Here is a 23418-nt window from a genome sequence, read left to right as displayed (position 1 = left end):
CAACAAAATCTTGGCGGCTTCAAAAAAAAATCATTTCTCACACCATCCGTTGAATATTTCTTTTCATTTGTACCCCCGAGGCCCGACAAAGAGGCAGCACAGAAAGCTAAGTGGCCGTTTACGTTTAACCGTAAACTTGACTTTTTTTTTGTTTGTTCGGTTTTTCCCTCCCTTAAACGACCCCGCCGGTTTCTATTTCCACTCGAGGACCAGCTCAGTCTGAATATCAGTCAAAGGTCTCAGCAGCAGCGAGCGTAGAGCAGCATCTCTTCCAGGAGCATAAAAACTCTCCCATACAGCAAAACGAGCCAGCCCGTCTCCGGCCCCTTTACACCTGCGGAAACACGCCGCCGTGAGGAAACGCAAAAGAGCCGAGCGATATCCATTCCCGCTGACGACGCCGCAAAGCCGGCGAAGGAATTGGGACGTGCGGTCCGATGGCGACGCGGATGTGAAGCAAATGGACGCATTGGATTGAAAATATTTTGCAACTCGACTTGACTTACGGGGCATTTTACCACAAGCGTCGCCGCAGGCAAAGCGCCGTACGTGAGGTCAATTGTAAAAACGGGAAAAAGTCATTTACTCGGTGACAAATAGCTCCCAAGGCCATCTTCATGGCAGAGGAAGGAAATTCTTCAAACGGAACATGGGAGCGGCAAACGGCATGGGCCCCAACATTGAACCCTGTGGAGCACCAGACAACACTGGCTTATAACACGACTCACTCAAAAAGTTTTGTCTGCCAAATAGGACCCGAGCCACTCCGGAGCGCGAGCGCTCATGCTCACCTACTGCGGCAAACGAGCCAACAGAATACCGTCGCCCCCCCCGTATCCGACAAAACAAAGTCTCCGGTGTCATGACCCAGCAGGAGGTCATTAATTTTCGCCTTCCTTTCAACCGCTGAAGTGGTACCTGGTTGCACAAGCTCCGTTTCGGACAACCGCTTCGCATCCGTGCCGCACGGAGTTGGCCCACACCCCCCTCGGTCCTCCCGATCGCTTGGATGGGACTCCGCGTAACGCAGATGTGAACGAGTCGTCACGTTCGGCTGTTTCCTGACAACCGCTAGGCATCTGCGATGCACGCCGCCCTCCGACTTTTTTTCAAGGGATCCTGACCCGCATCATTGGACCGTGTTCCACGATGGCGTTTCAACTCCGTGCATCGCAGACCCCAAGCTGTTCTCGGAAATGGTCCTTACAGTCGAGGCGGTTGCAATGTAAGCGTCCCGTCAATCACTCCACTCGTATTTAGTCGGGTAAGCTTCACATCCGGGTTGGACGGAGCCAAAGCGAATCGCCTTCAACAACGTCAACAACTACTCACCTCAGTTGCAATGATACATTCGTCCTTCTCCTCCGACACGACAAACACAGATTTGTACTTGTTGTCCGCACACGCGGACGTTTCCGGGCAATTTATTTCCGACGTTTCGCTGTAGGGAAAGAGGGAAGAAAAGTTGAGCTTTCGCCGTAACTGCGTCAAGGTCCGGTGGACTTGGGTTCGAGTGCGCAATTCGACATCGCTATGGAAAATGGAAAAACTGAATACTCCGAGAATCGATGTCTGCCGTATCCTGGAAAAAAAACTTGGCATACGTATTGGTCTGGAAAAGGTCAAGAATTTCTGGACTTCCAAAGACAAGGACCCTCCAGTAAATACGGTGAAGAGAAGGGTGGAAAAGTATCGGAATTTGGTGGGTTCATATTTCTAGGTCTGGTTAAAAAAAACTGGAAAGGGGAAACGGATTTGAGTTTTTCCAAGAGCCATAAAACCGGCCGGACTCTTCTCAGCTCTTCCAAGACACCAAAAGGCTTCTTTGGTTGGCAATTGAAAATTTGGAAGTGATGAGGCCTGGATTTGTTTGATGGGCATCATCAGTTCGCTTTTGTTTTTGTAGTTTTAGCTGTTGTTTTTCATTTGGAACCAACGGAGGAAGGCTTTGCCTCGGACACGGACGCGTTCGGGGTTGGCGGCTGTCCTACCATTTTAAGCGTTTGCTGTGTTTCTCCTCAAACTCAAAGGAGTCCGGGGATCGGGCCTTGTCCTCGCGGGCAGCCTCCGACGCCGCATCTTTGGCCGCCCGCTCGTAGTTGACCTCGCGCACCAGGTTGTAGTCTGCGGGCGGCGGTCTGCTCTTGTCGCACCGACGTCCCGGTGACGCCCCCTCCTCGGGATCCTCCACGCCGCACAAGTCCATCTTTTTGTTGATGTTTTTCACGCCCGGAGTCGGCGGGACGGCGGCGTCCCGCTCGCCGCGTTGGCAGTTATTGGTCAGGTTGTTGATGGTTTCGCCCTCTCCGCCGGCCTCCCCCGGACCGTCGCGTTGGGCTTTGGAGCGGAGGAATCCAAGCAGCACGGCGCACCCCGCCAGAAGCAGGAGCACCAGAGCCACCCCGGACCCGACCGCCATCCAGGGCACCTCGGAGCCTCGGATGGCGGCGTGCTCGGGCAGCAAGAACTGGCAGTTGCGGCCGCCGTAACCCGGGGCGCAGGCGCAGACGTAGCGGTTATTCCTCTCGTGGCAGGTGGCGCCGTTGTGGCACGGCTTGTGTTCGCAGCGGCTGACGGGCGAGCTGCAGTTGCGCCCCGCGTAGCCCGGCGGGCAGGTGCAGGTGTAGCCGTGAGCGGCGTCCTGGCAGGTGCCGCCGTTCTGGCAGGGGTACGAGGAGCACTTGTCGCCGGCGTGGTCGCAGTTCATGCCCGTGAAGCCTTCTGGGCACTGGCACAGGTACGAGTTGACCAGATCCACGCAATGAGCACCTGAGAACACAAACGCCAGGGTCACGATGGGCTCCGAAAAGGGATCCGGCTTGGCGCCGCAAAACGTGGGAGCAAGTCTTGAATGTGGCGATGCCGCTGGGATCGATCAGTCACTCTGGTGACTCTGGAGACGAGAATATTTTGGGCGCTCTCACCAGGGCCAAACCAGTTTAGCATCTCGCCGAAGCTGAGGACGTCGCCGCCAGCGTGGGCTCACTCGCCCGGTAGTCCTGCTCTCCAGGACAGTGAGATAGGCCCTTTGACCTTCAGGGCTCGAGTGAGACCCGAGGTCGCCAAGCGGAGCCACGGGCTTGGGTTCAGCCAGTCAAAACCCCCTTCAGAACTTAAAAGGTCTTGACCCGGCAAACCAAAGTGAAACGTCGCTACCCGACAACGTGCGCTATCTGAACACGACCCAGAATGCGAGTTAGCGTGCAGCTACGGTCTGGCGCTCGCCCAGGTCTCGCCCGCCCTCACCCGTCCTCACCGTTGGAGCAGGGCGCCGAGGTGCAGTGGTCGATCTTCTTCTCGCAGGTGAAGCCGGCGTACCCGGTGGGGCAGTGGCAGAAGTAGCCGCCGTCGGGGTTGTCGACGCAGCGGCCGCCGTTGGAGCACGGCCCGTCGGCGCACGTCATGGCGCTCAGCTCGCAGTTGTTGCCGTAGAAACCGCGGGGGCACTCGCACCTGTAGGTGTTCTCCAAGTCCTGACGGGAGACGGCGGCGTCAATGCCTGCTGACGGGTGCGTCTTTCTTTTTGCAACTGTGTGCGTCTTTGCGGAGTTTGTGTGTGTGTGTATATGTGTGATTTTCATGTTTGCATGTGTTTTGTGTGTTGTTGAGTGTAAATTGGCCTCTGCATTTGTTTTTTTCTGCAGTTTTGATTGATTGGTGTGTACAGTCATTTCTCGTTTATCATGGTTAATGGGGACCGAAACCACTCAAGATAAACGAAAGGTTCATGTGTATGAGTATAACACACACAAAAATGATGTCACTTTTTTTACACACATTGCATTTGTTTGTTTGTGTGTGTGTGTGTGCGCGGACGTGACTCACGGCGCAGCTGCCCCCATTACGGCAGGGGTTCCCGGCGCATTCGTTGACTTGGATCTCGCAGCTGGCGCCAGTGAAGCCGGGCCTGCAGGAACAGGTGTAGCTGCCCTGGCCCGTGTTGCTACAAGTGGCCCCATTCATGCAGGGCTTGTGGTGCGTGCAGTAGTTGAGGTCTGGGCAGACGCAGGACACATGACACGCGCGCGGGTGGATTAGCTGCGTCGCTCCCGCCGGACTGCGCTTTTCAATTTGTGCCAACAACTGCCGCCCGTGGCCCCGACCCCTCTGCCCCCCCCCCCCCCCTCTCAAAGAGCACAGCTGTATTATGAGCCACCAAGCATGGAGGTTACGTTTCAGGGGCGCCGGATTTTTGTTTCGCCGCTTTCTTGCAGCTTTTCAATTGCCCCGACCGATTCGCGACTTAGCGCGAGTACGACTTCAGTGCTCGCGTCTGACGTGATCTTTTTTTTTTATTTTATTTTATACTTAGTACTTTCTAGTTCTGGATGTTGTATTACCACTTTAAAAATGTGGGGGCAGTATACATGTCTTGTATTGTATATATCTATATATATATATATATTAGCAAAAACGTAAACAGTCCTTCATCGACATATATAGTTGCAGTACCACCAGAAATCCCTGGGGGTCAGTGTTGGAAATTTTAGCTCACAACAGACGACGAATCATTTTGTTTTGGATTTTCACACTTAGCCTCCTTGAGTTTCATTTGCTGCCTTTTTTTTCGACTTTCAAAATGGCCTTTGCTGCAATTCCCTCAGCCCCACTTTGGTTTTTGTCAGCGACCGAGCGTTCCCCAGGCGCGTTGCCCACCTTGATTGCAGAAGAGGCCCCCCCAGCCCTCCTGACAGTTGCACTGCCAGGGCTGCTGGCAGGTCCCGTGGAGGCAGCCCGGGTAGCGGATGCACTCGTCGCAGTAGCGACCCTTGAAGCCCACCCGGCACCTGCGGACCAATCGGAGGACGGCGGTAAGGACGCCTGCGATGCAACGTCTTAGCCCCCCCCCCACCGAGGCACAACCTACTTGCACTCGCCGGGCTTCTCGCAGAAGCCGTGCTCGTCGTCGCAGCCCGGCAGGCATATTGCTAGTGGGGGGAGAAACACAATTATTATTATTGAAATGAACTGGACTTTTACGTATGTATGGGTAATGTGAGCGCGCACGCAATTTGTTTTAGTGCGAGTGTGTTTGTCGTGCATTTGTTTTTCTTTGTGAGTGAGAGAGCACGTGCTCTCACACATAGCCATCCCCCCCACCCCCTGATCCTCCTTGACCCTGCCCCAACCCCAGTGCATCCCCCTCCTCCCAGCCATCGTGTTTTTTTTCTTCTTAGCTGCGGTTCAAAACTCATTTATTCATCAGGGGGCGGACACGCTGGCGGCGGCAGTGAGATAAGAGTGGACAGCTGGCGAGTGTGTTGCCAGCGTGCGACAGCTGCCCCCATTGTCTGAGGGCTGTCGGCAGCTGCCCACTTCAAACAATGACCCCCCCCCCACCACCCCCACCCCCGCGGCCAAACCACCAGCGACAGCCAATCACGAGGGACGCATGGCAATTTATGGCACGCGTGACATTATTCACCTCAAAACTTTCCTCCACGAGTGTGCGCGTGTGTCACATGGGGGGGGGGGGGGGGGGTTGCTGTTTAGTCCCAGAAAAATTCACTCCTAACTGCACATCTTGCTCCCAAAACAACTTTTGAAGCATTTTTTCCTGCTTTAAAATGGCACGTATCAGAACCGACCGTCGTCACTTTGCCAATCCGATTTTGTTGCGGGGGGGGGGGGGGGGGGGGGACTTTGAGTCGCAGCCTCCGTCAACGTTTGCAGATGAGCATTTCCACTGAGCAGGTATGACTGTGGATATTTCAGAAGACTCTGACGCAACATCCTTTTTAGCGGGGGGCGGGGTCTCACTTTGTGTGTGTGTGTGTAGGGGAGGGGGGGTCACTCACGCTCGGTGCAGTATTGTCCCTTCCAGCCGGCGTCGCACACGATCTCCCCGCGTTCTCCGCACGCAAAGTGTCCGAAGGCGTCGTCCCGGGGCCGGCAAAAGACCGAGCATCCGTCGCCGTAGTAGTGCTCGTCGCACACGAAGCGGTACGCGTACTTGAGCTCCGTGCGGCCCGCCGTGTGCAGGTCCTGCGACCAGTCCTCGCCCACTGTCAAGTGGCGCTGGGTGATCATGGTGCTGATCACTCGCTCCGGGTTGTCTGGGGGGAAGCGGGAAGCTTTGCTCATTGTCAAAATACTATTGCTGCCATGCGGGCTCCCTCTAGTGGCGTGTCAAAGAATCGCCGTCTAACGCATGCGCGGGTGGGGGGGCGTTTTCTTTTAAAATATATTCTGGCAGCATTTTCATTTTTCTTGGAGTCAAATGGAAATAAAAAGAAAGCGTCACAATCACATTGATGTGGGGATATGTGGGGGGGGGGGGCGGTCCTTACCTGTGGACAAGTCGTCTTTAGAGTCGGTGTGCAGTGCCTCAATGATGAGCGAGAAGGTCCCCTGAGGAAACAAACGGCTTGGTGAGGCAGGTGGAAAGCGGTGTCATAGATCAATCCCTGGAGGGGCAACGTGAAAACAACAGCAGCAGACACCCCACCCCCACCCCCGCCTCCTTCCTTCCCCCGGCTCCATCCATCCACTTGCCAGCCGAGAGGAACCGAAGCCGCGCCGGTTGGGTTGTTTGGCTCAAAAGGACATTTAAGGACATTTGGAAGAAAACGGGGAGAAAAACGGAGATTTCAGATTGTTTCCGAGGGCAACACCAGGCCGCCAGATGGCCATTTCGGACAAATGAAGCGGTTGTTTGGTGGAGAACGCTGGCATTTCCGAGTGTTCGCGAATGACTACTTGATGAATGAATGAGAAAAAGAGATTTTTTTCTGGATATTTGGAGTATGTGTTTCGGTGGGAATTTTCAATGCTTTGCGGAAAAACAATGGGAGAAAAGAGAGCAAAGGCGCGCGGGGTGGGGGTTGGGGGGGCAGAGAACAGAAAAGGAGAACAGAAGTATGAGAAGAAGGAAAAGCAAGCGAGACAAAAGACAGGAGAAGACACAATCGATCAATCGATCTGTTGCGCTGTAGGGAAAAGTGTTGTTTCCGATTGTACGCGAAGGCAACACCGGACGACGAGCCGGATAGATTTCCTCTCCGAGGAGCTTGGCGAGACGGGACAGGTGCCCACGCGCACAGCCCGCGCCGTGACGTCACCAGACCCAGACGTAAGCCCCCCCACCCCCCTCCCCGCTCCCCCTCGGCGCTTACCGGCCAAGTGAAGCCGAAGTTGATCCTGACGGGGTTGCTGAAGGAGCTCTCCGGGATGGCGTCGGGCACTTGGAAGGAGTTGGCGCCCAACACGGGCGTGACGGCGCCGCCGTACGTGCACGGCGGCTCGGGCGACGCGTTGGGCTGGTAGTGCTTCAGGCACACCCGGAAGAAGGTCTGGCAGGCGCACTGCCCCGCGGACGACGACGACGACGAGGCGGGGGAGCCGCCGCCGTCGCCGCCCCTCCGGCCGCAGCAGTTTCGGTTGCCCTGCGCGCCCTTCTTGTTGAGGAACTCCTGCAGGCGCAACTCGAACACGCCCGAGCACAAGCCCTGGACGGGGCGGGCGTGCGCCATTGGAAAGAGGAAAAGTGACTTTTTGCTTGTTTGCTTGTTTGGGGGGGGGATCAGGGGGGGCAAATCCGACTTACCTGACACAGCAACGCGGCCAGCACCGCGGCGCCCAGCAGCATCTTCAATAAATACATGATTCAATAAAGAAAGGAAGAAAAGCTAAAAGGGGCCCGGCAGGAAGATGCATGGAGCGGCCACCAAAGCGCCACCGCGCATGCGCGTCCCGGAGGATGAGGAAGGCGGTAGGGGAGAAAAAAAAGAAAAAAAAAGTACAGCGAGACGGTTAATCCCAAAACTTTCTCCCGGGATGCAAGAGTAGGTTACAAATAAATAATCGACTCGTCCCGTCCCGTCCCGTTTGGCGTTATAATCCCCGACAAAGGCGGCCGTCTCCTTTCTTGTTGGGGGAGCAAGAGTCCCTCATGTTGGCCTTGTTTCTCTGCGCTCCTCGCCTCCTTCTTCTTTCGTCTTCTTTTCTTCGCGGCTGTCCGGCGCGGGCCGCCCACAGCCGGTTATATACATGCTATGCTAATAACATGCAAATGAGCCCTCCAACTCTCCCCCCAACGCCCCCCCCCCCCCCCAATCTGGCCCCGGCGCACGCTGGCCACCGCGCCGGGAGCTTCGTCGTCCTCCCACCGCACGTTGGGCGGACGAGAGGAAATATGAAACTTTTCTCTCTTTTTTTTCTTCTTTTTGTTCTGTTTTGACTTGCACGTCGTACGCGCGTGCCGCTTTTGTTTGCTGCTTTCAAACTCGTCGTCTTTCTTCTACGGCAGCTGCAGCGTGGCCGCATAATGAAAGTGTAAAAGGACGCAGTGCCGCTGTTTCCCTTTGCCTTTTTCATTTCGAAGTTCTGTTCTGCTAGTTTTTGGTTTCCTCCCAACTTTTCACCCTCCCACAGCAGCGGTGAAAGATGAACATTATGTTGGGGGTGGGGGGCGCTTGACTTGACTGGCAGCTGCGTCATGAAAAGTGTGCAACTTTTTTTTCCGATCTTGTTGGTCGCGTTGATGACAACTTCCAAACTCGCCTTCACTTTTTACGTGTGACGCGCAATCGTGTTGCGTCTCCACCGCGGCGCGGCTAAACATCGAAAGAGGAAAATAATGTTGACGAGCTTGTTGATGACACGTGGCTGTTTTTTCGTTTCTTTTTATTGGCTCAAATTTCTCCCGCTTTTCCTTTTGGCACCAACATGGCTGCATAATGAAAGGTGTCCCCCCCCCCCCCCAAAAAAAAATCCAAACTTGTTGGATTTGCTTTTCGCCGTTTGTGATGTTGTACTCGAGTGTTGAAATGGTCCTTATTTTGCCTGTTTCCTTCAGACGCCTTTGTGATCTTGATGACGTCTTCATAGTTGTGCCGCCATCAAGTGTTTTTTTTTTTTTTTTTTTTGGCACGCAAAGTGTGAGCCTGCCTCCTTGTTTCTTCCTCTTGCACATCTCTTTCGTCCTCTTCTTCTTGGTCCGAAGCATTCCTCGGCAAAGTTTGGAGCGAACCAACTACTGCTTGCGACGAAACATGCGCTTGTGCTCTTTGTGTGTGTGTGTGTGTGTGTGTGTGGCCAACATGAGAGGGAACTTGTGCCATTGTGTGTGCGCGCAAGCCAGGGAGGAGACTCCCCCCTTCCCTACTTGGACCCCCCCCTACCCCCCCGCCCCACCTCAGCTGTATGCTAATTCAACTCGCACCTGCTCTTCTCTCAATATGCGCGCGCCCGAACCAGGCAGGCAGGCACGCACCGCACCACGCGCGCGCACACACACACTTGCACACATCTGGCGCGTGCCCGTGGGCGTGGCTTATGACGTCTCCGCCCGGTGCTTTTTTTGCGATGCTCGTGACGTCAGACCGTAGCTCCACCATCCGCGCGGCGGCGGCGGGCAGGCGAAAAGTTGCCTCACTTACACTTCCGGCTCTTCTGTTGGCGTGTGCGTGCGCGTGCGTTGGTGACTGCGCGCGTGCAAGTGAGGGAGCGAGCGCGCATAGGCCGGTGCGCGCCATATTCACTCAGGATGTACTTGATGTTAGTGTGCGCGTGCGTGCGCGAGCGACCATTCGGGTGTTTTCCTCGGCGTGGAGGTCGAATGCGGCATGTGCGCGTGTGTTTGGGGGGGGGGGGCGGGGGCCGCTCGGGGACCGCGACACGCCTTCAGACGCGGACGGAGCCTTGCACGCCATCTGCCACGAGTACCCTCCCCCTACCCCCGCGCTTCCTTCAACCCCCCCCCCCACCCTGAGCCCAAGGTCCGACTGGGTGTCCGATTCACGTGTCTCGATGCCCCAATGTCCGGCGGACTCCCGCGACCGCAAGCATGTTAAGGAGCTGTAACGGTATGGGCCCCCAGGGGCCATATGGCGACGAGGTGACCCCCCCCCCCTCCAAAAAAAAAAAAAAAAAAAAAAAGAGACACCACATGGCGGCTCGTGGGAACGTAAACACGCCGCCCAGCGCACGATATCGATCAGACGACGTGACAGAGGGGGAGGGGGCATCTGCGCGGGGCGTATCGATGCAGGCGCGCGCGTATTAATGATGCCACGCAGGTCATGGGTGACAAAGGATGCCGACGCGCACGCGTACTCCCCGACAGGATGCTCATGATAAGACTCGCCCCCGCCCCTACCGCGCTCTCCCTCGTGTGTCCGCGGAACACAACATCCGGGTCTCCTCGAGAGTCACGCTTCTCATTTGCATATTCATCATGGAGGTTCCCTGAGACGTGCCGGCTTGAAGTTCTGGCAGCCGTACCGTCGAGTAATGACGTGGCGGCCCAGGAACGCCTGTCGGCGGGGGGGGGGGGGGGGGAGGAGTCTGTAGGCACGTGCCAAAGTTTTACAAAGCGCATGTGCCACACACATGCTTCGGCTCCAAAAGCCGAAACTGAAAGTAAACGAACCTCGCGATGACGTAATTGCGGCCGAGCATCGTCACAAAATCCACCGAGCGGTCTGCTCAGGTAAATGTCATTTTCGGGCCATTCTTTTGTAAAATGGCTCTTGCCAAAATGGACGTCATCAAAATGGATTTGGGAAAATTGGCTTGGCTCCAGCATCCCGTAGCCGACGTGAAGGGAGACGCTTGGCGTGAATTTGTCACGATTGGGTTTAGGGACCAACAGGTGGCACTGTAGGGCTCCCCTGGCAGCTGCACACCTGTTGGTCATTAGCTAATGAGTGCTTTCAAAGGACGAACACTCAGTGTCTGCACTTTGTTGCTTTTGCTACTGTCATGTTTTGGTTGCTGTTATGTTTTATCTTCAGTCATGATTTTTGTTTGCTACTTTGGACTTTGTTTGCTCAGGATTTAGTTTTCTTTTTGGGGGTCCACCACCAGCATGCAACGTGACAGAATCGAGGAAGTCCCGCCTCCGTCGTCTGCGTGGACTCTCCGTCTCTATCCTGTCCACGAGCATCTGCCTTGATTTGAACAGATGCACACACCTGCCCCCCACCCCGACCCCCTCCGCCTCCCAAACAGCCTTTCAAGCCTCCGTGGGAGCCCGGCGGAGCCACAATGGAGGGAAGAGAGGGTGTGGGGGGGTAACCAAATACGGCCTATCCCCCCCAGGACAAGACAGGCGCTCTGCGGAGGGGACGGGGGACCCATTGGAGAGCGGCCGGCCGGCCCAAACAATCTGCTGTCCCGCTGCTCATTTTACATGCGGTGGGGTGGGCGGGGCCAGGTGGGGGCGACACCGAGGCGTCCGCAGGTGTCTTTGATTTCAAAACGCATTTCCAGTGGCTATTTGTAGCCCAGTTGGAGGCCCCGAAGCCTATCGTGGGGGGCGGCAGGTGCTCCCTGGACCGGCGGTCGAGTAGCGGGGGTGGGGGGGTTGTCGGACGACCAGGGTCCACATGAAAAGCCCTCTTTTTGTTCCGGAAAAAGCGGCGCGGCAGCCTATCGCTCGGGCAGCGGTGCTTCATGGCGCCATCATAGGCCCCCGTTCCCATCTCTCAGCTGCCACTGCGGGACAGAGGATCCACGCGCATCTGTTGCCCCCACGCACACGGCGCCCCCGCCCCATTGTGTCCAGCTCGCCTTAGCGTGCGCTACACCTCAGGAATGCTCCTCGTCCCTGGAGAGAGCTTATATGCACGGTGGAAAGAGAGCATGGAGGCAGTGGGGGTGGGATGCACAGAGGAAGGGGAGGGGGGGGCGGGAGCTCTCTCCGGTCCATCCAGATCCACAGAGCCCAGTTCTAAATCACCGGCCCCCGTGGGGAAGGCTCTCCATTGTGACGAGATGGCCCCTGCAAGCTGGGCCGCCAGCTGCCACTGCTGTAGCGTCATGTGCGCCCCCCCCCCCCACCTTCAGCCCCATCAGAATGCACCGCAGCATTAAAAAAGGAGTTGTTAAAGCAACATGTTCCATTCAACTCCACATTCAATGCAATTGAGAAGCAACGGATGTGGCAACCGCAGTTGCGCTTCCATTTTGTGACCGCCATCTCGACGGCTAAATGCTAAAAACAACGTGGTATTCAACGACCCCCCCCCCAACACCATGCCACTGGGGTCTTGACTTGCACAAGTGAAATCATTTTGGAGTTTGTTTGTATTTTTTTTAACATTTGCCAGTGGTTTCCCCCCCCCCCCCATAATGCTGCAAATACATTTTGGGAAAAAGTTGACGGTCTCGTGAGCGAAATAAAACTCGCTTACGCAGGTCACGTCGTGCTACACGGCAGCTACGCACGACGACCACGCGTTGGTGCGCCGTTGGATTTTGGCGACCGAGTTCAAAGGAGAGCGTTGAGCGATATATACATATTAGTTATTTATTATCGGCATTCATTTAAGACAATTTTAACTCGATTAATTTTTTTAATCGCGAGATTAATGCCGCCGTCTAAAGATGCCTTGTCAATCTTTGATAAGAAGCAGCGTGCCCCTCATTAAAGGCTCCAGGTTGGAAGGGTGAGGCTCACGTTCTCATGCTTGCTCGGACAGCAGGCGCGGGCTTTTGGGAAAGGGAGGGCGGGGGGCATGAAGGGTGGCAAACGAGACGACACCCGTGGCACACGCCTGTTGACCGAGCCACAAAGCAAAAGTGTGCGACCCTAACCGTCCCCCCCCCCCACCGACTGCACTGCTGTTGCTATTGTCCTCCCAAGACACAAGAGCAATCCTGTTAGACCCCCTAAGAGCCCCCAACATACACACACACGCACACAATCAGCTGATCCCGCCTGGCTTTCCCAGCCACCACAGCTCAGGCAAATGTGTTGGGCGCCGTTTCTGCACAAGCAAAATCCGGCGAGCTTTACGTAACACGATCATATGACTAACGCAGGGGAGTCAAGGACAAAAATAGGGGCGGGGGGGATTGACCGGAAGCCATTGTTGAGATTTCCGTCTTGATTTTTTTTCTCTCCATTTTTGTGTTTTTGGACCCCTTCCAAATCCAAATGCAGCATCGGGCCCAAATCCACGATGGCGTCTGCAATAAGGTGCCAGGTGGGCGTGGCCCGACAGGGTGTGGCGCTCCCTGTCGGGGGACTGGGGTGGGGTGGGGGGGGGGTACAGGACGGGCGGCTGGCTGGTGCTGGGGGATGCGGGGGCGGCTGGCGGGGTCAGGCCCGCGTGTCCTGGGAAAGTTGCTCTTCATTTAAATGCGCACATGTTGCGGCCTTCTGGAGTCTGCGTCAATGCGCACGCTGACAGATGGCCGCGGGGCCATAACTATGGAGGCCCACCGCCGCCATGCCCCATTACCCCCCACCCTCCACCCCTAGGGAGAGAGAGAGAGAGGGAAGCGTGTCTCAGCTGATCAGAAAGAGACGTGCGGAAGAAGAGGAAGGAGGAGTGTTGTGTGTGTGTGTGTGTGCGCGCGTGCGTGTGTGACAGAAAAAGAAAGAGAGAGAGGCAGCCTCCCAAGTTGACAGTTATCTCAATTCTTTGTTTGACAAGTTTCATTTGACTCTCTTGAATTCCCAGTGCTAATCAGGTCCAATTTTTCGCTGGCCTGCAATAATAGGAAATCAACTTTTGAGGAATAACAGAAGAAGCCGTTGACCGACGTGTTTTTTTTTTGAGGGGTGGGGCGGGGTTCCAACCGTACCATCGGTGTAGCGTGGCGGCGGTAAGCTCTTCCGGCGGTGTCCGTCAATTAAAAATGCTCGCTTGGCAGATGTTGGCCGCGAGAGGGCGCCACGTCCTCGCTACAACAGTGAAGCCACCTGCCAAGTGAACTCAGCGCGCACACAGAAACGACGATTTGAAACCGCTTTGGTTTAGGAATAATCGAGGTAGTGGGACGTCGCGCTCTAACGTCGACCTCCATGGGTTCTAGCGAACGTGAACGTATCGTAAACGTCAGCTGTTGAAGCGGTGCGACTCAAGAAACGAATGCAAAAATACGGACGTCGAAGCTCCAAAGGCAACAGCGGCTACATAAAAAAAGGAAGTGTTGACGCGACTGATGTCACTCCCATCGCAATTGTAAGCTTATGTTCATTATTATAAATCATTTTCATTTTATATTTGAGCATGATATTCGTTTGTGTTACAGTTACCTAGGTTAGATTCCGTTTAATTGCTCAAACAAGTGGATGTGGACATTGTTGGCTGAAGGCAACCCGGAAGTGTTTGAATTCCCGGAAAAAGGTGTGTTCTTGCAGCAGTCAACGTCAGTGTTACAGAGAGATCCGTTTTAGAAATGTCCGAGGTATAGGTGAACTACTTGTGTATTTCGATATTAGTTGTCTATGTGACGAATATCTAAAAAATGTCTTTCAGCGTTGTGTTCCTGTTCAATGCTTCTGCTGAGCGCATATGCACCCCGCGTAAGCTCCTTAATGACGGTCCACGCCCACTGCAGCGGGCCAATAAGGAGAAAGCTGAACGCCCGACCCACACACAAACACACTAACACACTTTGGGCCTCTTCACACCTGTGGAAAGCACTCGTGCAGGATGCTGGCACTCTGACGCTTCCTCGCCACGTCGTCGTCCTCGTCTTGTCGTCTCGCGATGCTTCCCGGGGACGCGAGCGCCCCCGAGCCTCGCCGCGTGTCGCTGCCGCTAACGCTGTCCCCGCCGAGCCGCCGCCGCTTGCTGCCGCACTTGGCCGTAAGGCGGCAGCGCTCGGCCGCTGCGCCCGAGCGCCGCGTCAACTGCGTCCTGGTGGGGGACGGCGCGGTGGGCAAGACCAGCCTGATCATCAGCTACACCACCAACGGCTACCCCGCCGGCTACGTGCCCACCGCCCTCGACAACTTCACAGGTACGTCTATTTTGTTGACATGAGCTCGTGAATTAGCATCACCTGAGCTAGCCAAGCCCCCGACAGTTTATTCTACTCAAGCCTAGCTTGAGCTAGCCAAGCCCTTTATAGCTTATTCTACGCGAACCAATCTTGAGCTAGCCAAGCTCTGTGTAGCTTATTCTACGCTAGCACAGCTAAGTCCTCGATAGTTTATTCCATGCTAGCCTAGCTTGCCTGAGCTAGCATTTCCTCTGTCTCCTCAGCTGTGGTGGTGGTGGACGGCGTGCCAATCCAACTGCAGCTGTGCGACACGGCAGGACAGGTACAAGGCGCAAATGCATGTCTGTTATTTTCACGTCACGACTGCCTCTGTAATGTGAATTCTCCCGTCTGTGCCGTCACAATAGAAATGGGGAGCTAGCGATGGATCCATCAATGTAAGTACCGCTAATCGGTTATCAGCCAGCCATTGTAGCAGTGAGTAAATGAGCGAATCGCTTTTAGCTTCCCAACTTGTTTCAGATTTTTTTTTTTTAATTTTGCCCCTGAAGCTGGTTTGACATTGCAAAAAAATTGAAGCACAGACACTGAGTAGACAAATCCCCGACACTAAAATTGTGTAACAGATTTTAATCATTGCATGTGGGTGAAGCACGGTGGTGACTCACCGTGAAACAGGAAACTCTCAAATGTAATACAACCACTATTAAAAGAAAAAAAACCCTGAAAACTTCTTTCCATTTCCACTTGCAAGTTGTATCCAACAATACTTGCCCAAATTGACACAGGAACCCGCCGTTTTGGTTTGGCCCCTTCCATACTTGCCCCGAGTCTGGTGCACGAGACAATCAAGCGGTTGTATTGTCATGACAGATGAACTGATCCTGACCAAGTTTGGTTCCTCCCAGGATGAGCTCGAGCGTCTACGACCGCTCTGCTACCGAAGCGCCGACGTCTTCCTGCTGTGCTACAGCGTGGTCCGACCCGCTTCCTTCCTCAATCTGACCCGACGCTGGGTGCCCGAGATCCGTCGGCACTGTCCCGGCACGCCTCTCGTCCTGGTGGGCGCCCAGCTGGACCTGCGAGAAGACGTGCAAGTGCTGATCAGACTGGCCCGGAACCAGGAGCGTCCGGTGGGCTCGGAAGAGGGCCGGCAGCTGGCCCAGCAGCTGGGCGCCGCCGGCTTCGCCGAATGCTCGGCGCTGACGCAGAAGAACCTCAAGGAGGCCTTCGATGCGGCCATCCTGGCGAGCATCCAACAGACGCGAAATGGCGGCGAAGACCTGAGCGCCGGTCGGGCGTGGCCACAGAGACTGACCCTCGAGAGGAAGACTCCCGACAAGATCAAGAAACTCTCTGAGGCTTGGCGCAGGAAGATCCGATGTCTGTTGGGGGACCAGAATTGCGAACAGTTGACTGCGTGATCAAATCAAGACGCTGACTGTAGGAAAGATCCGACAACTTGAGACGGTGTCTGCGTGTCGGCACCGAAGCACGTCTGTCTGTCTAGCTAGCTAAGTAGCTAGCTACCCACCTTGCTCTCTAACGTTATCTAGCTAGCTAGCTAGCAAGCCATGTCCCTTTTGTGGCTAGTGCTCCATCCTATGAGAAGGCCAGGATGGTAAACCATTTGCACAATTTCTGATGATAGCAATTCTGCAAATTAGTATGAAGTACCCGTCTTGGAACATCTGCTCTGTTTTTTGAACAGGACTCCCTCCTCCTGCTACATAATGGAAACCTGCAAATAAATGTCCCCTTTCCATCTATGATTTTCTTCAGTCTTCCGACTGGCTGATTGTTATCGTACCAATGGATGGTTGCTCTGGAATGCACTTGCGGGTCATGAGTCAAAAGCAAAATCTTTCCCTCAACACTCGCAGAGGCACCAAGAAGAGAGAGGCTAACAGGTTGAGGAAGGCCGGTAGGCGACTGACTAAACGTCATCTGGGCATAAGGTCAAGATTCCCCGAGTCTAATTAGAGGCGACGGGGACCACCTGGGCGGGATTATGTCGCCAGATGGCACCTGATGGCTTCTCTCGCTCTTGGTCTTGCTTTATCCCCCCCGCTCGCCTCAGTGGGAACATGACAGCGCGTGTCACCGGGGGTATTGTGCGTGGGGTGCTTTGTAGCCACAAATCTTGTTAAGGAAGGTCGGCGGGAACCGTTGGCACATCAGAGACATTGAGCTGCCAGAAGAATTTGAAAGACAAACCACATGGTGCCCTGGTGGACCTCCATTTCCCCATCGTGTACCTGAACTGAATGTCCACGTTTTCGGATTCTGGACCTCGGAGTTGACTTTCATACCAATATTGGACTTCCGTTTTTGATTTTGGGTCTCCATATTGATTTAGTTACACCACTGTTGGACCACCATGTCAGCTTTATGACTTGGCCTAGACTTCCTTTCTGACCATGGTCCTCCACATTGATTTTGGTCTCTGAAATAGGCCTCCGTATTGACTTTACGATGCCTACTGGACCTTCTTTTTGACTTGGGGCATTTTGCTGGACCTCCACACTAGATTTTTGTGCCGAAACGAAACCCTCAGATTGACTCTGGGACTCAAAGTAGACCATTTCATCGATGACCTTTGGTAGGCACGGCAAGTTTATTTGTACAAGCATCATTGGTACAGGTTACGGTGGATGGTAAATCCAAAATCCAAAAAAAAGAAAAATGAGGATTAAAAACCAGATTGCTCTAACAAATCACAATGAACACGAGATCCCCAAATAACAGCAAGATGAATGAAAAGATTAAAATAAAACTTATCGAGTTAAAATAACAAAAAAAAAGCACAAGCGTGAAAATAATTGTTTACATATATTGATGGGGAAAAAAAAGGTACTTGGATGACCACAACTCCGTCTTGGCATTGGACTTCCAAATTGATTATATATTTTTTTGTACTTCAATTTTGTCATTGCTCCTATGGGACGGTTTGAATTCAATCAACCAATGAATTTATTTTTTAAAGAGCACGTTTCATACAACAAAAGAGCTCAAAGTGCTCTGGAAACGCATTCCTGTTCAAATGCATTCAAACGAGTCCACCCGTTGTTGGCAAGTTTTTCTTCTGCAATGTTGTTCACAGAGTGTCCTCTTGTTGATTTTAGTGTGTCTGCACCGAAGCATAGATGTTCTCATAGTCCCCATGGGGGCGCTGCAATGAAACATGAAAAGATCAGAAAATGCAGCAGCTCGATCATACCGTATTGATCTAGCTGGCTAGCTAGCTACCTCACTTTCTAGCTTGCTATCTAGCCAGCTATTGAGCTAGCAATCTAGCTGACTACCCAGCTATATAGCTACCTTGCCTTCTACCTTGCTATCTAGCCAGCTATTGAGCAAACATCTAGCTTGCTTCCCAGCTAGCTAGCTACTTTGCGTTCTAGCTTGCTATTGAGCTAGCTATCTAGCTTGCTTCGCAGCTAGCTACCTAGCTAGCTATCTAGCCATATATCTCTCTGTGTGTGTGTTGTGTGTGTATACAGTGTGTGTATATATATATATATATATATATATATATATATATATATATATATGATGGCATCAAAGACATATGCAGTACATTTTGGACTCAAGTCTTTCAAAAAAGAAGGGAGAAAAACATCACCTCTTCAGGCTGTCGGAGCTCATTGGGTTGCACTCTGGAGGAGAGGGAGGTCTTTTTCCTGCGCACAATCGCATTGACATGGAACCGAGTGAGGAAGACGTACGCTTTGAAGACCCAGAGTCCAGATCTGTGCTTGTACCTCATGCAGAGAGCCAGTAGGATCACCAGGATTAGGAGCACGAGCGTCACACTCAACCTGATGACGTTGGTTCTTAATGTCGCTGATGTTGCTACAAATTGCAAAGGCGGCAGTCATGTCACACGCACGCCTCCTAAAAAGGGTCGGGATGTAGGCTTTTGGGGTAAAATTTCAGAAGCAACCTTCACAGGTGAACTGGATCGAACCATCCACTTCACAGCACGCAGCAGTGTTGAAGGTAGTGTGTATTTAAATTGACCACATAAGTTGTCTGGGACAGGTCTTGTGTGTATTCCCAGAACCAGAACCAAACAAAGTGAAGTGGCGTTTCGTTTCCAGGCTCCTCGGCTGTGTCACAATTATTTATCGCTTCTAAAGATTTTGTTTTCTCTTTCTGGAATGCTTTGAGCGATTTCTGTAAAGCACTTTGAATTGTCTTGGACACGAAATGAGCGATGCAAATAAATTTGCCTCACCTCGCCTTTAAAATGGACTCGGTATTGACTTGGGTGGACATTGGTACTTACACTGGACGTCTAGAAAGACCGGTGAAGAGTCGACATGCCCGTATAGTCTTGGACAGACCCCCACCGAGAAAAAACAACACTTACATAAGTCAAGGTACCACTGAACTCACATTTGACGTCAATCACAACAGGTTCTGACATCTTCTTCCCCAGCTCGTTGTCCACAGTGCAAAAATACTCGGCGGAGTCCGAAGACTTGATGGATCTGAAGACCAGCACTGGTCCACTTGTCATGATTTGTCGGCGGGAGGGTCTAATCTGTTTGTACCAACGGTGTTCAGCGAAACTGCTGTCACTGATGCAGCTCAGATTCAGCGGAGCACCCTCCAAGATGTCGCCAGAGTCGCTCAGCGACACCGAGGGGGCTCTCAGAGCATCTGGATGAGGGAGGGGTGGGAGTGGACAAGAAGGTAAATGTCACAGGTTTCCCGAGCGCAGGAACCAATCGGCTAATTTATTGTTCGCGCTGGGGCACGGACAATGGAGCCCTCAAAATTCCGCCGAGCGGCTAATGACCAAGTCCCGAAAGTGTCAATTTGTCCAGGAAACTCACACAGGCGAGGAGAGATACTGAGCGGATGCCCTTCTACGTCGCAGGTGACGTAGTCTCCGGGATTTAAAATGAGTTCCAGAGGTTTGGCGGCGTGGAGAGGGGAGCAGCGAGCCAGCGGGTCCCCATTCCGCCGCCAGCAGAAAGACAAATCGGCTGACGGTCTGCAGCCCGTGTGGCACAACAAGCGAGCGACCGTGTGAGAATCCTCCACTTTGACGGCGTTCACCCGCACCGTGGCAGCTGCGGGCAAGAGAAGTAGACCGTTTGCATGCCGCGGAGGGCTGAATCTGGAGCGACGTAACGTAAAGACCAGATCAAAGTATTGCGTCTATCGAGAACCAATGAAGATCATGTTTGGAAATATGATTTTGCAGCGTTCTGTACCTGTGACTGTCAAGTTGGTTCCGGGTAGACTATTCATCCATTCAAAATCTCGCGCGGTGAATTTGAAGCGATACTCGGCGGAATCGCTCTCGGTCACGTTCTGGATTCTCAGGGTGCAATGTCCCTCAAATTCTGGAGGGAACTCGACGCGAGCGTGGTACTGCTCTTCCAACCGGAGGTCCTGAGGGACGGAGGGATCCGCCCACAAGTGTTTGTGATCCGGTCTGTACCAGAATTTGGACTCGAGCTCATCGTAGCTGCTATAAGTGCAGTTGAGGTCCACCGACGAGCCTTTGAGGGCGCAGATGCTCCCTTTGTGGTAATGCACCTTGTTGCAAGAGCGGGACACACCTGAGAGATGGAAGCGGTACTGAAGCATGAGCACGAAGCTAAGTGCTACAAGTCGGCGCGACCGGACTCGACTCACACATCGGAGGTGATACAAGCTGCCGGTGCCCTTTGATTGCACAGGAGTAGCTGTTTTTCGAGCCGGATGTCGGAGTGTATACTTTGAAGTTTTCATTGGGGACTTCCTCTCCATTCTCGTACCAGATGTATGAAGTCGGAGAGCCCAGACTGCACTTGCTGACGCAACTCAGAGATTGTTCGTCGGGTGTATGCCACTGGACGCTGAGATCTGGATTTGTGAGGAAGAAGCAGAGGTCGTGTCTAGAGACGCATCGAGTTGAGAATGGAATGCGTCGACGTTGCCACATTCAATATGGCGCGACGGCGATGTATGTTATGGCGGCAAGATGCGCTCTGGGGAACATTTAACGTCTCCGGTTTCAATGAGAATGGGTACCGGTGACCGTGAGATTGACTCCCGGCGTGACCGTGTAGCTTCCTCCACTCAGTCGGTTTGTGACGAATCGGAACTTGTACACGGCCGAGTCGCTCGCCCTCAGCTCGGCGATTGACAAAGTGCACCAGTTGCCGTGACAGTCACCGTGCAGACGACCGGCGTACTGCGGGTCCGACCTCAGATCTTCAGGCTGACGGTCGCGTTCTTTGGTAAACCACAAGGTCTTCTCAACGCTCACGTCTTGGCCGTTTATCTTGGGCGGGTACGTGAAGAAGCAGCGGAGGTCCACCGTTGCTCCTGTCAGGGCGCAAACCTTCTTCCAAGCGTAAGTCCCTCCCCAGGACCTGCCCTCCAGACCCCGGACCACTGGAACACACAAGACCACTGGCGTGGTTAATGGACTCCCGTGGGAGGAAACGGAACAGAGATGCCCGTGCAGATTGCCGGCCCCGCAGGTCGCGGTCATCCGTCAAGTTCGATCGGATGCAACTGGCAAATATGACGATGACGACGGCCCCCGGGAGAGTCCTGTTGCCTCCGTTCATTGGACCACAAGAAGGCTGATGCAATGTGAATCGCATTTGCTGAGCGAGCAGAATCAAATGGTCACATGGCTCCCTGGCGGCTCAGCTCTTGATTGCAATCGGCGAACGGATGTTTGAAACGGCAGGAAGTCAGTCAACGATGGCGACGAGATTGACTCTCGGGTCAGGTCGGGGAGCGTGCGCGGCAACTCCTGATATCAGTCGATCTGTGATGTGTGATTTTGCCAATCGGGTCGCCTCAAGAAGCGACTTGTTTGAATCCAAGTCAGTCCTTTTGGTACCCGAGGGGTTTTTCCTCAGGATCACGGTTTAAATAAAAAAGGCCACATCTGAAGTGAACATTGCTGACCTCAGACAAAGAACCCAAAACGTGGCCCGACACCGGGTCCACGCAGCACAAGGTCCGAATGAAACAGGAATGCGAAACCCGGCCCACAACGGGCCCGCGATTGTCGGCGGCAAGTCATCGCGAATCCTCAGAATGAAACGATCGGCGGAGATCGCCACACTTGGAGCGAGGAACTCGGGGAGCCGTCCCGATACCGCGTTTGCGCAGCGACTGAACGAGCTAGGAACGACAAGGCATCCCTGAGGCACCCCCGAATGACATGGCGAACGGCTCCGAACAATGTCACCCAAAGGGGACAAATATCCCGGTGCCAAATGCAGACTTTTTCTACCCAATTGATCAATAAAATACCCACTTGGGCTGCCAAGAACCTTTGTCGGTGTTCGACCGAATACCCGAAGCGCAAAGATGCTTTGGATCTTTTGCCTATTGGGTAGACCGCAAATACCTCGTGGCTGAAATGTCAACGTCAAACTTCTCTTTCATATGACAGAAGACAGGACGTCAGCGATCTTCAAGAAAACGCCGGTGGATGTTTCAGGTGATTTTGGCAGAGAGACCGCGTCTCTCTGCCAAAACCACCTGCGGAAAGTTGTGCAAAACTAAAGTCAAAATGGAAGACAGTCGCCGAGTCGTACCTTGTACGCCAAAGAGCAAAATGATCAACCCTCCCCGTGCGGTCCAACTCATACTGGCTGCTCACTTCTCAGCGGCTCGGCGGGTGGATGTGAACCAGACTGAGGAAACGAGACGGCGCTGAGCAAGCGCAGAGCGTCTTCCTCGTTCCCCTTTTTCACACTTCAGCTTTGCGCGACAGGAACCCAGACCTCACTGCCTCAACGGCTTTCACAGTACAAACGTGTTCCAAACACGACCTGATGTTCACTCATTTTCATTGGTCTCATTTCAAGGGTTATTTGAATCCGATTCGGGACTTTTCCGACCCATGGCGAAGATTCCTGCTTGTTGCTTTGAGCTCATACCACGAGAAGGCGCCCGAATCCCCAGAACCAGATTTTGCGGCCGGTCCATATTCAACACGAGGCCCCCACCTTATCACCTTAGCAGAGTTGCGTTTCCTTCCTGAGCGTTTCACGTTCGGCGTGACTGCGCGCCATACAAGAGGAGATGTTTCATTTGGAGGTCAGCGCCCCCTCTTCTCGCTGAGCCTGTCGATGGAAAAAAAAACCCCGCCTGGTTAGTTGATGCTTTTTATCCCGAGAACGCTGACACCGGCGCAATTGAAGAGTGAGGAACAAGCTGACTGGAACTCCTCACTTTGGATGGACAGTCCTGTACTTGGGCAGTTTTGCTGCAAAGAAGGTTGTCACCACACGGCGGCGCTAAAATGTCTTGAATGCGGAGCCACGGTCACAACATTCGGGACGCGGAGAGTGACATCATCCCATAATAAACGTCACAGGGTAAAGATGTAAATCGTTCCCCTTTATTACTTTAGTCTTTCATCAAGTACAATCCAATTGGTTTGTTGTGAGCCTGTTGAAACTTTGCACGCAAGAGACCGCAGCGCTGATCAAGGCATTGCGCCTCACGTCAATGATTTGTGCGGCTCAGGGCTCGATTCAATTTGCCCGATCGTGACATGTTGGATTATTCCTTACTCAACACGGCAGCCGTGAATATTTTGCTGTAGCGGATCATCAATGGAGGTGTAGCGTGTCGAATAATGTTTATTATTGTGATTCGACTGGTTTGCGGTGGTGTTTCCAAGATGTTCCCCGGCTCATAAATACAGCATGTGGTACGGTGCGAAAACTGCAGCAGGTGTACCTAATGAAGGCGCCCACG

General features: G+C 53.5%; 3 protein-coding genes across 7 annotated transcripts; 1 reads left to right on the top strand and 2 right to left on the bottom strand.

Annotated features, from left to right (window-relative positions):
* Nucleotides 1-169: 169 nt before the first annotated feature.
* dla (deltaA) lies at nt 170-8156 on the bottom strand. Of its 2 annotated transcripts, XM_052084025.1 has the most exons (11): nt 7547-8156; nt 7116-7448; nt 6291-6351; nt 5799-6056; nt 4868-4928; nt 4657-4787; nt 3826-3995; nt 3257-3473; nt 1992-2769; nt 1333-1441; nt 170-334 (listed from the first exon to the last, which is right to left on the bottom strand). In XM_052084025.1, the coding sequence occupies exons 1-11, from the start codon at nt 7601-7603 to the stop codon at nt 329-331; spliced, it is 2181 nt and encodes a 726-aa protein (XP_051939985.1). In that variant the 5' UTR covers nt 7604-8156; the 3' UTR covers nt 170-328. The 2 variants fall into 2 exon arrangements, with proteins under 2 accessions (XP_051939985.1, XP_051939984.1); XM_052084024.1 differs by lacking the exon at nt 170-334 and having other exon boundaries at nt 1109-1441.
* Nucleotides 8157-13294: 5138 nt separating this feature from the next.
* si:ch211-133l11.10 (cdc42 homolog) lies at nt 13295-17095 on the top strand. Of its 2 annotated transcripts, XM_052084049.1 has the most exons (5): nt 13295-13916; nt 14214-14700; nt 14946-15004; nt 15090-15119; nt 15591-17095. In XM_052084049.1, exons 2-5 carry the CDS (start codon nt 14448-14450, stop codon nt 16104-16106), a joined length of 858 nt encoding a protein of 285 aa, XP_051940009.1. In that variant the 5' UTR covers nt 13295-13916; nt 14214-14447; the 3' UTR covers nt 16107-17095. The 2 variants fall into 2 exon arrangements, with proteins under 2 accessions (XP_051940009.1, XP_051940008.1); XM_052084048.1 differs by lacking the exon at nt 13295-13916 and having other exon boundaries at nt 14095-14700.
* Nucleotides 17096-17280: 185 nt separating this feature from the next.
* LOC127613126 (uncharacterized) lies at nt 17281-22435 on the bottom strand. 3 transcript variants are annotated; one of them, XM_052084037.1, is made up of 9 exons: nt 22248-22435; nt 20716-21081; nt 20338-20547; nt 19911-20261; nt 19527-19766; nt 18974-19350; nt 18447-18537; nt 18308-18365; nt 17281-17854 (listed from the first exon to the last, which is right to left on the bottom strand). In XM_052084037.1, the coding sequence occupies exons 1-6, from the start codon at nt 22297-22299 to the stop codon at nt 18983-18985; spliced, it is 1587 nt and encodes a 528-aa protein (XP_051939997.1). In that variant the 5' UTR covers nt 22300-22435; the 3' UTR covers nt 17281-17854; nt 18308-18365; nt 18447-18537; nt 18974-18982. The 3 variants fall into 3 exon arrangements, with proteins under 3 accessions (XP_051939997.1, XP_051939996.1, XP_051939998.1); XM_052084036.1 differs by lacking the exon at nt 22248-22435 and having other exon boundaries at nt 20716-22051; XM_052084038.1 differs by lacking the exon at nt 22248-22435 and having other exon boundaries at nt 20860-22051.
* Nucleotides 22436-23418: the final 983 nt, after the last annotated feature.

Source organism: Hippocampus zosterae, chromosome 13 (genome assembly GCF_025434085.1).
Source record: "Hippocampus zosterae strain Florida chromosome 13, ASM2543408v3, whole genome shotgun sequence".
Lineage (NCBI taxonomy): Eukaryota > Metazoa > Chordata > Actinopteri > Syngnathiformes > Syngnathidae > Hippocampus > Hippocampus zosterae.
This window is presented reverse-complemented; position numbering and strand designations above follow the sequence as displayed.

Coding starts and splice junctions, on each gene's coding strand:
- LOC127613126 (XM_052084036.1), bottom strand. CDS start 21,181: ATGACCGCGACCTGCGGGGCCGGCAATCTGCACGGGCATCTCTGTTCC. Junction 20,548..20,715: donor AGTCAATCTCACGGTCACCG/GTACCCATTCTC, acceptor TCACAAATCCAG/ATCTCAGCGTCCAGTGGCAT. Junction 19,351..19,526: donor CAGTATCTCTCCTCGCCTGT/GTGAGTTTCCTG, acceptor TCCCTCATCCAG/ATGCTCTGAGAGCCCCCTCG.
- si:ch211-133l11.10 (XM_052084049.1), top strand. CDS start 14,448: ATGCTTCCCGGGGACGCGAGCGCCCCCGAGCCTCGCCGCGTGTCGCTG. Junction 15,005..15,089: donor TGTGCGACACGGCAGGACAG/GTACAAGGCGCA, acceptor CCGTCACAATAG/AAATGGGGAGCTAGCGATGG. Junction 15,120..15,590: donor CTAGCGATGGATCCATCAAT/GTAAGTACCGCT, acceptor GGTTCCTCCCAG/GATGAGCTCGAGCGTCTACG.
- dla (XM_052084024.1), bottom strand. CDS start 7,603: ATGTATTTATTGAAGATGCTGCTGGGCGCCGCGGTGCTGGCCGCGTTG. Junction 3,474..3,825: donor GTAATGGGGGCAGCTGCGCC/GTGAGTCACGTC, acceptor GTCTCCCGTCAG/GACTTGGAGAACACCTACAG. Junction 1,442..1,991: donor CACAGCAAACGCTTAAAATG/GTAGGACAGCCG, acceptor CTTTCCCTACAG/CGAAACGTCGGAAATAAATT.